The sequence below is a fragment of the Hipposideros armiger genome, unplaced genomic scaffold, assembly GCF_001890085.2.
Source record: "Hipposideros armiger isolate ML-2016 unplaced genomic scaffold, ASM189008v1 scaffold_114, whole genome shotgun sequence".
In the NCBI taxonomy this organism is placed as follows: Eukaryota; Metazoa; Chordata; class Mammalia; order Chiroptera; family Hipposideridae; genus Hipposideros; species Hipposideros armiger.
This window is the reverse complement of record NW_017731464.1, coordinates 957,520-968,795: the sequence shown is the minus strand read 5'-3', so window position 1 is coordinate 968,795 and position 11,276 is coordinate 957,520. Positions and strand designations below refer to the sequence as shown.

Sequence of the window (11,276 nt, the reverse complement as noted above, 5' to 3'; positions counted from 1 at the left end):
CCCCCCCCCTCCGCCTTGCGCTCGGGAGCCTCTCGGAATAAATATTTCCAGGCTCCCGGCCACGGGCTGGCGAGACCCCGCGGGGTGGCCGCAGGCCAAAGATTATTTATAGCGGTGAGCGGTCGGTGCCCGGAGGCAGTCACTACAGATGGAGGCGGGGGTTTCCTACGTTCTCGGGTGTGGGCCGCGAAGGGACCTGCGGCTCTCTAAGGGCTCTGCAGGGTCGGGTCACGAGCTGAGAGCCGCGATTTTCCTAATGCAATTCGCCCCGGAAATAACTGAAAAAGACTTTCGTCGCCGCCCTGAAGTTTGGAACGGGAGCGCGGAGGAAGGCGCTTCCCGCGGGGCGGGGCAGGGATAGGCGGCATGGCCGTCACAGGTAACTGGATCCCCCGCGGTGGCAGCGCCGGCACTAGCGGAGAAGGGCTAGGCCCGGCTCTGGTCCGGCGCTCCGAGGAGCTGGCTGGGCTGGCCCCTCGCGTGTACCGGAAACCGAGGGGACCTCCGAGAGGTGGGGGCAGGGGCATCCCGCTCACCTTTGACGTAGGCGCTTGCCACCCGACCCCACATTAACCCTCTCCTCCCAGGGCAGCACCAGGTGAGAAGGGGCGGGGCGCCACCTGTTCGATTGTCCTGCCTGCCAGCCAACAAAAGTACGGATTCGGGCTCCAGACACCAGGGAGTTTGCAGCCCTGAAGGGACAGCTAGGCTTCTCTGTTCCTGGGTTGGTTCCCCTTTCTCACTTTCCTTTCTTCCACGGAAAAGTATTCTCCAGCTAGATGTGTACACACCCTAGCACTGCCGAAAAGTGACTCTGCAGAACCCGGAGTACTAATCACTTTTCCACATGCGCCTCCGGCCAGGAGCGCGACAGGGAGCGAGCCCGGAGCTCCCGGGCCTCCAGGAGGGGGGCTGGGCTGCGGGACGCCGCCCCATTCCCAGGTTGGCGGGTCCGGGAGAACAACCCCCACCCTGCCGCCGACCTAGACGGCGCCTACCCCTTTAAGAGAAATCTAGGAGAGGGTGGAGGTGCGACAAAGAGGGGGTAAGGAGCGGGGTTCCCTCCCTCCGTCTGCTATACCCGTCTCCCTCGCTCCGTCTGACTCTCCGTCTCTCCTCTCCCTCTTTTCCTCTGTTTTTCTTTTCTTTCGACACAAAAGTTGGGCTGTGAATTTTCCGAAGTCGCCGCCGCCTCTCTCCACCCCCCCCCCCCCCGCCTCTGATCTGCCTAACTATAATTAAAGTGCGTTTTTTGTGGCATTAATAAAGAGTTATTTGTCCGCCGTTTCCACGGTCTTCACAAAGAGGACTTTCATAGGGGCGGCCGCTCGGGCCGCGAGTCCAATTTATACAAAAATGTTGTATTTTTAGCCCTGGGCTCTGTTTAGATGGCGCACGGTGGAAACGGAGAGCCCTTGGAGGTCCCCCCGTAAAATCTGATAAATGACTCCGAAAAAATAAAGCTGGGATTCAGAGGGCTCCCATTAACCCCTTCAGCGCTCCTCTACATGCATCCCCCCATTTCCCTCCCACCGCGGAGTCTAGGGCCCCAGGGGCAGATTGATGGGGAGGCGTAGGCCTGCTTCCTCCTCCCCATCTTCTGAGCTGGTTGGACGCTGAGCCCCAGGGGCCCTTGTGGGATTTGGAGAAAAGGTCAGGGGGACATTAGGGGGAGCAGAGAAAGGTCAGGAAAAGGGGGGGGGAGCGGTGACAGACCGCGGATTCCGCAGATTGGCTCTAACAAGGCAGAAGCCGATGCCCATGTGAGTTATTTTATTTCCTAAATTCTCGGCCAAAAGCCTAGACCACCGCTGCAGTTAACCCTTTAAGTGTGGTGGTATAGGATAGGCTCTGGGGAACTCTTCACTGGGGGGGTAGTCCCATTGGTTAAAGGGAACCCCACCCCGTTGCACGAACAATCCCAAAAAGAGATGGGCTGATTCCCGGACTTGGGATGACCACAGGGCAGAGGAACCTTGCGTCCGCCTCCCCGCCCTCACTCCGCTGTCACTTGACGCCGGGCGGGGTCCCTGTGTGTGCGAGCGGATTGCACGCGTCTGTTAATTTCAAGCCAAGCTTTCGCACTTCTAAACCCACAGGTCTCTGCGTTCACTTCCCGCCTCACCTCTCCTGTACCGGGGTTGTCCGTTTCAGTACGTCCATCCTTCTAATTCTCATCAGCTTCCACCTGACAAACACTCGTGCACACGCACACGCACACACAACACACCTCCCGCAGTTAACCCAGAGGCGACCCCCTCCCAAAGAAAAAAACCTGGTGTGTATCAAATTGCAAAAGCAATTGTCTAGCACTTGACAAGTTTAATTCTAGGTTAACCTCCCCATTACCTACCTGGGTCCGGCTCCCTACGTGCCCACCCTCATTATCACCAGCTGTGTGGGGTTGTGCGGTGTCCAACAAACACACACACACTCTATGGATCTCACACACACCTCTCCCAAGTTTCTCTCCCTTGCTACACTGTCCCCACCCAATAAGTAAATAGACCCTTTTCCCCGAAAGCAGACAACCCTCAGGTCTCAGGCTTCTCGTTTTCCTTGGGTTACCTCCTTCCTCCACACCACAAAACACACACACTTTCTCTGACCGTGGCCCAGGGCAGTTGTACCTGGCGCAGCTGGCGATGCGGCAGGAACACAGCCCCGGTCTTAAATAGGCAGTTTTAGCTGCCACTGGCCCCGTCCTCCTCTCCCCGACTCAGTTTTTGGGTCCCTATGACACCACCAAAGCCCAGGAAGCCGACAGCTACTGGGGCCTGGAGGGCGAAGGGGAGGCGAAAGCGGACGCCCCACGCACCCCTGCTGAGTCGCCTGCGACTGCAGAAAGTCTGTCTTGGGAGCCCTCTCAGGACCCGGGGATCTCTCTTATCAGCCCTCTGAACCTGCACGCCCGGCGCCAGTGGGCTCAGAACTACGCCGCAGGCGGGCAGGGGAAGCCCGGGCGGCGCAGGCAAAGAGGAGGGAAGGGGCGGGGCGGGGACCAGTGCCTTCAGGTTCCCGGCGCCCCCTGGCAGGCCCGCGGCTCCACCGGCCCAGCGCTCGCCGCTAGCGGACCCTGGAGAGCAGCGGAGTGAGTGCTCCCTTACCTGTAGCAGCCAGTGGCCGGTCTCTCCGATGAGCGGGAAGCCCATGGAGCCCTTGGGGATGGGCAACTTGCAGCTCTTGTCGCGGGTGGCAGCCCAGCGTAGCTGCCACAGCTGCTGCGACACAGCCAGCAGCAGCGTCACCGACACCAGGCACGCGGCGAGGGTGGCCAGAGCCGACACCAGCTCCAAGCCCTCAAAGAGCATGTTGGCGGCCGCTCGGGGGATTGGCTGTGCCGGCAGCGGCGGGGGAGGGGAGGGCCGGACGAGAAGGGACCGGAGCCGCGGGGGAGGGGAGGCTGTGGCCGGGGGTCCTGGCACCTCCAGCCGAAACAGAGAAGGAGGAAGGGGCCAAGGGAAGGGGAGTGGAGGCTGCGAGGGGAGCGGAGAGAGGGAGAAAAAAAAATTGCCTAGAAGAAGAGAGAGGAGACACGAGGCGACTCGGAGTGTAACTTTGTTTGTTTGTTTGTTTGTTTGTTCCCTTATAGCGGACTTAGGGGCTGCTCGAGGGGTGGTGAGATGAAGCCGTGAGTCAAGCTGGTGGATTAGCTCTCCCCGCAACCATCACACTCGGAAAACTTTGGAAAACTTTGTCCAGCGGGAGCCTCTCTCGTAAGCCCCTTCCCCTGCTCGGGGGAAAAAAAAAAGGAAAAAAAAGGGAGACAGAGAGGTAGCACAGAGAAAGTGCGATCAATTGGTCAAAAGTTCCCCCCTCAAATTCCTAGCTAGAAAAAAAAAAGGAAAAAATTCTGAATCCAAAAATTCCAACGAACCCAGTAACTTTGGGGGCGAGGGGAAAGGCTCCCCAGCCGAGGCGAGTGGACAGGCCGAGCCCAGCGTCCCTGGGCTGCCCCGGGTGGCGCGCCCGAGCCCCAGAGCCGCCGCTGCACCCCCAAGGCGGGCACGGCGGGCGAGGCGGCGCGGTGGCCGGAGCGCGGGTGCGGAGCCGGCGGACCGAGGCCGGGATGGGAAGCAGCCGGCGACAGAGCCCAGGGCGGGCGCTGGGGCGGCGGCGGGCGGGAGGGGTGAGGCGGGGTGGGGTTGGGGGAGGAGGTGAAAACCGGAGCTGGGCTATTGTATCAATTAAGAAAAGGCAGTCCGTCCCGGGACGCAGGCTCTCAGCTCTGGAGTTGCTGCTGGGGGAAGAAAGGGGGGGAAAAGAAAAGGAAGGCAAAAGGAATGAAAGGAGGAAAAGCAGGAGGCAAGATTTCAGGGCTGGTGGTTTTAAAAGCTTCTCTCAATGTGAATTTGAGTCCAAAGCCAGGCGATGCGTGTGTTTATATAGAGGCGGGAGGCTGCGCCGTGGGCGCTCCGCCAGCCCCCCCCCTCCCGCGCGCTCACAAAGCCGGAGGCGTGGTGAGAGGCCGGCGGCCTGAGCGTGTGAGCGCCCGCCGCCGCCCGCCCGGAGTACTAATCACTTTTCCACATGCGCCTCCGGCCAGGAGCGCGACAGGGAGCGAGCCCGGAGCTCCCGGGCCTCCAGGAGGGGGGCTGGGCTGCGGGACGCCGCCCCATTCCCAGGTTGGCGGGTCCGGGAGAACANCACGCACCAGAATCTGGGATTCAACCTCCTCCCATCCCAGGCAACTCAATGTCCTGGTATGTGTATGTGTGTGTGTGTGTGTGTGTGTGTGTGTGTGTGTGTGTGTGTGTGTGTGTGTGTATGTGCGCGTGCGTGCGCTCGTGCTTAAACGTCCATTCAAAGACCTCAGATCTCTTTCCCTCATCCTCTTTTTCTGGCTGTAACAGTTTTTGAAAGGATGGGGAGAGCAGTGTGTTTCTGCTCAGTTTATCAAATTACACTCAGTGACAAAGGACTGAAGTGCATTTTCTTGAAGGCTTGACAATTGGGATCCAGGCAGAAAAAAGAAAGGCATGACAGAGAACCCAGAGCTTTTGTCAAAGGTAAAACACCGATATGAAAGGCGGGGGATGTGGTTGGGTGGCTCCAAGTGAATTTGCCTGCATGTTGTTGGTTGTTAAAAACTGCTTCCCCCACCCTCCACTTTAGCTGCAAAAATCCCACGGATCCCAGAAATGGCAAGATTGTTGATTTTTAAAAGGAGCACTGTTCATTTTCACATGGGCTGAGTCAGACAAGCTGGAGCACAGCGTCCTCTCCCTCTAGGGCTCCCCTCCCAGCCCCCCATGCCAGGGAAGCTTTCTCAGAGAGGTGCTCACAGGGGCCCAGTGCCCTCTGTACCCCCACCCTCATCTTGGCCTGTGCAGCCAGCTTCTTAAGGATCTGGTTGGGATAGGGACGGTAGGCTTTTTTCTGACAATCAAAGTTGTGTCCTGCACCTGAATTCTGAGGATTGTTAGATGGAGAAGGATGGACTGTCAGGGCACCTTGGGGCCTGAGGCAGAGGACATGGGGGCACTGGACTGCTTGTCCCAAAGGTTTCCACTCTTTGGGGAGTGGGGGGGAAGGCAGCAATGCAAGTCACCACCTTCAAATGCCTGGCAGGAAAAATATCCCCTTTTCCAGAGCTTGAAGACAGTGCCTGAAACAAGCCCACCCTCTACGCTGCCTTCCCATTCCTGGCTTTGTTTAGAAGTCACCAGCAGGCAGGTGAGCCGACTGACCAGCAGCCTTGCCCAGAGTGCTCAGAGAGCAGAGCTAACCTCTCCACAGCAGCCCCAACAACACAATAGTGTGAGGTAACACTGTTTTTAGATACCAGACTTGCATACTACGTTTTGTACTCTCTTGCCTCCTCTTCCTTCTCTCCGGCGTCTCACTGAGCCGGGCACCTACAGACGGACGAGATGACACACACACACACACACACACACACACACACACACGGTGCGCTCTCGCACGATGCCCGCTTGGCTGCTAGGCTACTTCCCTTCCTCTTTTCCTCCCTCCCAGCTCCCCGGCCCCCTCCTCCCTCCACGGGCAGTCCCGCGTGGGCCGTCTCCCAGCAGCTGAAGGCTCCGCGGGACCGTGGCTTGACTAAGGGGCGCCCAAACCCCTGAACCTGTGCTCAGGATCCCCAACTTCTATCCCGCGGAACCCTGCCGGCTCCTATCTCCAGGGACCCCTCCATCCTCGCATTTACCTCTCCCAGTCTCTCCGTCCCGGGTCCGTATACCCACAGACCTCCGATGCCAAGGTCTCCCCCGCCCCCCCACCCATATGTCTCTTACCCTACAAGACCCCGATGTTTCCCTCTCCCCGTCCGCTTCCCGGGCCGCCAACACTGCAATCCCTCCTTTCAGACACCTCGAGACCCCCTAACTTTGTAGCCCACCTCCGCCCCCCGCAGCGCCGGAGGAACCCCGATGCTGGTCCCGTTGAGTGTCCCGCGCCAGGGACAAATGCGGCGGCCCCGGCCTCTGGAGGCGGGAGGAGACGGGTACAAACGTTCATTGATACAAATGAGTAAATAAACATGCCGGGTGAGCGCGGCCACCTTCTCCCAGCCAGCCGCAGAGGGCCCGGCGCGCATGCCTGTGCGAGGTGTGCGTGTGGCCCGGGGCCGCACCTGTGTGTGCGCGCGTCCCTGGGTTGGCCCGACGTCTGGGGAGCTGTATGGTGTGTCTGACGGTTTATGTGCTCTCTGCTGTGTGTCTGTGCATCCGTCTGTCATCTGGCCTCTCTTCTGGAGTGTCTGTTGATACATGGAGCTGTGCGTGCCAACCCCGCCGTGGTCTAGCTTAGTGCCCGGCTCGCCCTCTCCCGTGCGTCCTGTTTCCCCAACCCCCAAGTCTCTGTCGTTCACTCTCGCACTCCAAGAGCAGATGACTTGCTATTCCACGTTCAGTTTAGGATAGTGTGTGTAAGCGAAACTAGAATTTCCTTTGAACACCTCCCCTGCACCCAGTACGAGTTCTATTTTAGAGTTCACCAGACGAGAACGTGTGTGAGCCTCTAAGGTACGAGATAAGTGCTGTTCCTCCCTGTGTGAGCGCTTCCGAGGCTGATGTGGCGATCAGAGATTTAAAAGCTGGTCTCTGGCTTCTTCTAGCACTGGGTCATCTCGACTCTCACTCTCTGCCCTGGAACCCCACCTGGTGGACAGTTGTAGTACTACAGATTTAGGGGGAACCCCTTCCCTCAATCTCCTTTCATAGTGGGAGATCCCCCCTAGAGGACCTGCTTGTAGGCTCACAAAGGGTTCAGACTTCCACCCCAGGAGGCTTGGGGCCCAGACACGCACAAAGGCCTTGTCAAGCCACTGTGGACCCAGAAATAGAGAGCTAGGGCACACCCTCACAAGGGGAACTTTCACTGGACAGTCAACTCTGGACTGGACACCCAGGACTGGTGAGGCCAACACCACTCATCTTCCCATCTAGGGATGAAGCTGGGTAAAAATGGGGCTTGGAGAGATTATTGAGGCTCCACTGTTTTGAAGAGCCCCAAGAATCCAGCCTGCCTCCCCTCCCCCGCCCAGAACTGGCTCTGGCCCTGAGGTGGTGAAATGGACAAGATATGACCCTGGGGAACCCACCCATGGAGACATCCATCTCTGAAAGGATGGACACACAGCCTTATAGAGATGCAAATAGGTGCACAGGCAAATAGTGAGCACACACGCGCGCACGCGCACACACACACACACACACACACACACACACACAGGAAGGCACATACACTTGGAGAATCATTGTCAACAAATTCAAGTAACACCCACTTCCCAGCCACCAACTCCCAGAGTCCACAAGAGGTAGGTGCTCTGTGGGATCACAGTCCCAGAAGTCTCCCTAAACCCATTGTCTTCCCCTCCCTCACCCCTATATCAAGGGGATGGCTTTTGTACACTTTCATCTTCTCCTCCTGTCCAGGTGTAGAGTGGGATATGGGAGGGGGCACGAGAAAGTCATTCTGACTTCTTATTGCCCAGCCACCAAGTAGGGTCCTGGGGAGTGTCCACAGACAGCATGGCCCCACAGCATTCGTCGCTGGATTTCCTAATTGGAACCATCGCTCTGCTCAAGTCCCAAAGAGTACTTAGGAAAAAAAACAGAGGGAAAGCCATGGTATTATAACACTCTCAGACTTGCCAGAGATGCTGGAGAGAGGAACAGGCATGTTAGGAGGGGACTAGACAGCAAGGGATTAGCAACCATCTTTGCCAGTCAGAGTCTATTAGAGAACATTCTTTCGTCCGTGTCAGATGGACTGCTGACCCTGGCCCCAAACTGAGCCCTTCTCTAGTCCTCAGTCTCACCCGTAACCCTGACCCCTGAGCCTACTCCCAGACTGACCCTTAATCCTGGTCACAGATTGACCCTATCCCTGACCTTTGACTGACCCCTAGTCCCATCAAGCATCAGCCAACCTCACCTTGGGTCAAAGGAGTGTGGCTTGCCCCTTGTGGACTGCCGCAAAGGTGGCTCTGGGAGCAGGAGTGTGCTGCAATTCAGAATATTATTCTCACTCTGGCCTGAGAATCATCTGCCCATTCCCCAATGAGCGTCCATCCCTCTCCCCCCAGGGCTGGCTGTAACTAATATCCCAGAAGCTCCTGGATACCCTCTGCCTACAACCCTCTTCCAGAGGGGCCCAGGGCACACCCCAGGGCTGCAACTCTTGCCTGCGGCACTCGGAAGCCTTGGCTCACAGCTTGCCTTCCATGCCCTATAGCTCTTCAGTCACCTGCAATCAGTCAGAACAGCCTGGGGATGAGTCGTGGGCATGCTGGTTCAAAGAGAGCTATGCATGGATGAACTCTGCAAAGCTTGGTAGAAGGGGCTGGGATAGTATGGAGGACAGGCCTCAGGCACTCTAGGAATATGCAGACAATGGGTAAGGTACAGCCTCTGCACCCTCCTCCTGAGCTCAGAAAACGCCCATCCACAGGAGCAAATCTGCTTCAAGTCCTGCTCCTCACTGAGGCACAACGCTCTCCAGGAGCGTCCTGGACTTTCTATGCCCAAAGGAATGAAGACATTGCATGTTCCAAATTCCTTGCATGTGTGCAGTCTTATGGAGCCAACAGATCTCTTCTATAGCTACTATTTTATTTCATCTCCACAGCAGCCCCAACAACACAATAGTGTGAGGTAACACTGTTTTTAGATACCAGACTTGCATACTACGTTTTGTACTGATGAGAAAACTGAGGCCCAGAGTCCCCCTCCCCACTTCCATTGTATTGTCCTAGTCCAGCTCCCCCAAAGCAAGCACGCATGAGACATGAGATCCTGTCTGACGTGGCAGCTGCCCTTTTGTTCAACGTCTATGCTTCTGACCGTAAAAGTTGACAACAGAGGAGATTGTCCATTTTACACTCAATTTTGCATAATTTGGGCCCTGAATTTTTTAAATTGATGCTGATTTACTTTCTTTTCTCTAAAACTACCTCTGCTTCCTCCAACCAGAGCCAAATGCAAAAGGGAAAAAAGCACAGGATAACAGTGGGGTGGCCCCTTGATCCTACCGGCCAGCGCCCAGAGAGCAGAGACCAGGAGGTGGTAGGCAGGACGCAGGGCTGGTATTCGGGGTTTTACAGAGTTTGGGAGGGTGCTCCCACCCTCCCGTCTGGACCCCTGGACAGTGAAGTCTAGGCTGAGAGGCAAAACTCAGAATTTCACTTTGGGGGTGTCTTCTCTGCCCTTAGCCCTATCCTGCTTTGCTGGCACCAAGGAGCCCTTGTAAATCAGCTCTCAGCTCCTCATCCTCCCCAGGACTTCAGGATGGCCCTCATTTCATTCTAAGGACTCTCAATGTAGTGGTAGGACCCCTCGCCTGAAAAATTCCAAGTCCAACGGGGAAGCAACAATCTGTTTCCTTCTGAGGAGCAATGGAGGAGAGAGCCTGCTCTGGCACACCAGCTCTGGCTCAGACGTGTTCCCCCACCTCTGCTGCAGAATGGGAGCAAAACCGCTGGTCCAGCAGACTAGCCGTGGCTCCTGGGCCCTGGATCCCAGCCTGTGGACCCCGATACCCATCCCCAGGCCTGTTTGCCTATCGTCTCCCACTCTGTGCCCTCCTTCCAAAGCGAGCACTGTTCTGGCCGGCAGGGCCCCTCTGGCACCCAACCCTCAAGGACAGTTTAGAGGACACTCCCTGACTGTGTCCCGGTGATTCTGAGCAGGGAAGAAACCCCTGCCGCCCAGTCTAGTCGAGGGGTGGGGGTTTAACCCAGCTTGGCTTGGAAATCACCACAGTGCCACAGATGCTGCCTTCTTAGGACCCCGGGGGGGGGGGAAGCCCTCCTTCAGCTCTCCCCCTCCTTGCAGCTTCAAGGGCTCCGAGGCTGTTGGTTAGAACCTTTACTGGCCCCTTCAGAACCGCGACCTGCCAGAATCCCACCCGGCCCGGCAACCTCTCCGGAGCCGCCATCCTGCTGTTTGTGATGCTGTGGACGCAAAGCTGACTTCCAGACTCTAGTTATTTATTTCGCAAAGGTTTCCTTCTTCTTTGTCTCTGAAAGTGACTTGCTCCCAACCCGCTCCCAGGTATCCACTTGTCACTGGCTCTTTAGATCTTTTTTTCCCTTTTGTTTTACAAAAGATAAGAACCCTTGTCCAAGTGTCTCTACCTGGCAGCAGGCACAGCCTGACTCTTCACTCCCAGTCGCTGGGAGACCAGCGGCTAGGAGAGAGCCCCTCACCCACACTTCTGCAGCCCTGGGAAAGGGGTGGCCCTCGGGAGAGAACTTTGCTGCTTTCTCCTTTGCCTGAACATGGAACCTGCCTTACCCCATAACCTCATCTCAGAAATACCAGTTTCAGAGGCTTGCCCCAGAAGGAATTTCTTGAAAGAAATGGAAATAGCTCCGGCCTCCCAGTCAAAGCCCCCATAGCTAGCCCTTTTCCTCCCACCCCACACCCAACCCAGATGAAAGCAACCCAAAAAGGGACTTGCCAATGGAGCGAACAGGGTAGGTACGAAGAACGCAGCTGACAGCTGTGTCCAACTCGGCACTGCCTAGAAAAGAGTAGCCTGCTCGGTGGCGATGGGACACCAGCAGTGCCCCAAGCTGACTGTGGCTGGCAGGGGCACTGCCGCAGCGATGGCGATCCCACAGGCCCGGGGAGCCAAGAGCCCTTTATAGCCTGAAACCTGCCCTGGCACCGCCCACTGGGCGGTTGTTACCAGGCCTGCAACTAGGGGAGTCGCTAGGAGCTGGGAGGGCATCCGCCCCGGGACCCCAGGGCCAGGCCTTCACGCACCAGAATCTGGGATTCAACCTCCTCCCATCCCAGGCAACTCAA

General features: G+C 57.3%; 1 protein-coding gene and 1 long non-coding RNA gene across 4 annotated transcripts in view; one reads left to right on the top strand and one right to left on the bottom strand.

Moving 5' to 3' along the window:
• Positions 1 to 4,473, bottom strand: part of CYP26B1 (cytochrome P450 family 26 subfamily B member 1) — a 20,236-nt gene extending 15,763 nt beyond the window's left edge. The window contains exon 1 of one of the 3 annotated variants that reach the window (XM_019647641.1): positions 3,108 to 4,473. In XM_019647641.1, coding sequence (XP_019503186.1) covers positions 3,108 to 3,311 — 204 coding nt within the window. In that variant the 5' untranslated portion in view covers positions 3,312 to 4,473. Of the gene's footprint in view, positions 1 to 169; positions 251 to 2,630; positions 2,936 to 3,107 lie in introns of those variants that run through there. The other 2 variants (XM_019647643.1, XM_019647642.1) reach the window with 2 other exon arrangements.
• Positions 3,656 to 11,276, top strand: part of LOC109385404 (uncharacterized) — a 69,286-nt gene continuing 61,665 nt past the window's right edge. The window contains exon 1 of the long non-coding RNA XR_002124605.1: positions 3,656 to 3,716. This is a non-coding gene — a long non-coding RNA (uncharacterized LOC109385404). The remainder of the gene's footprint in view (positions 3,717 to 11,276) is intronic.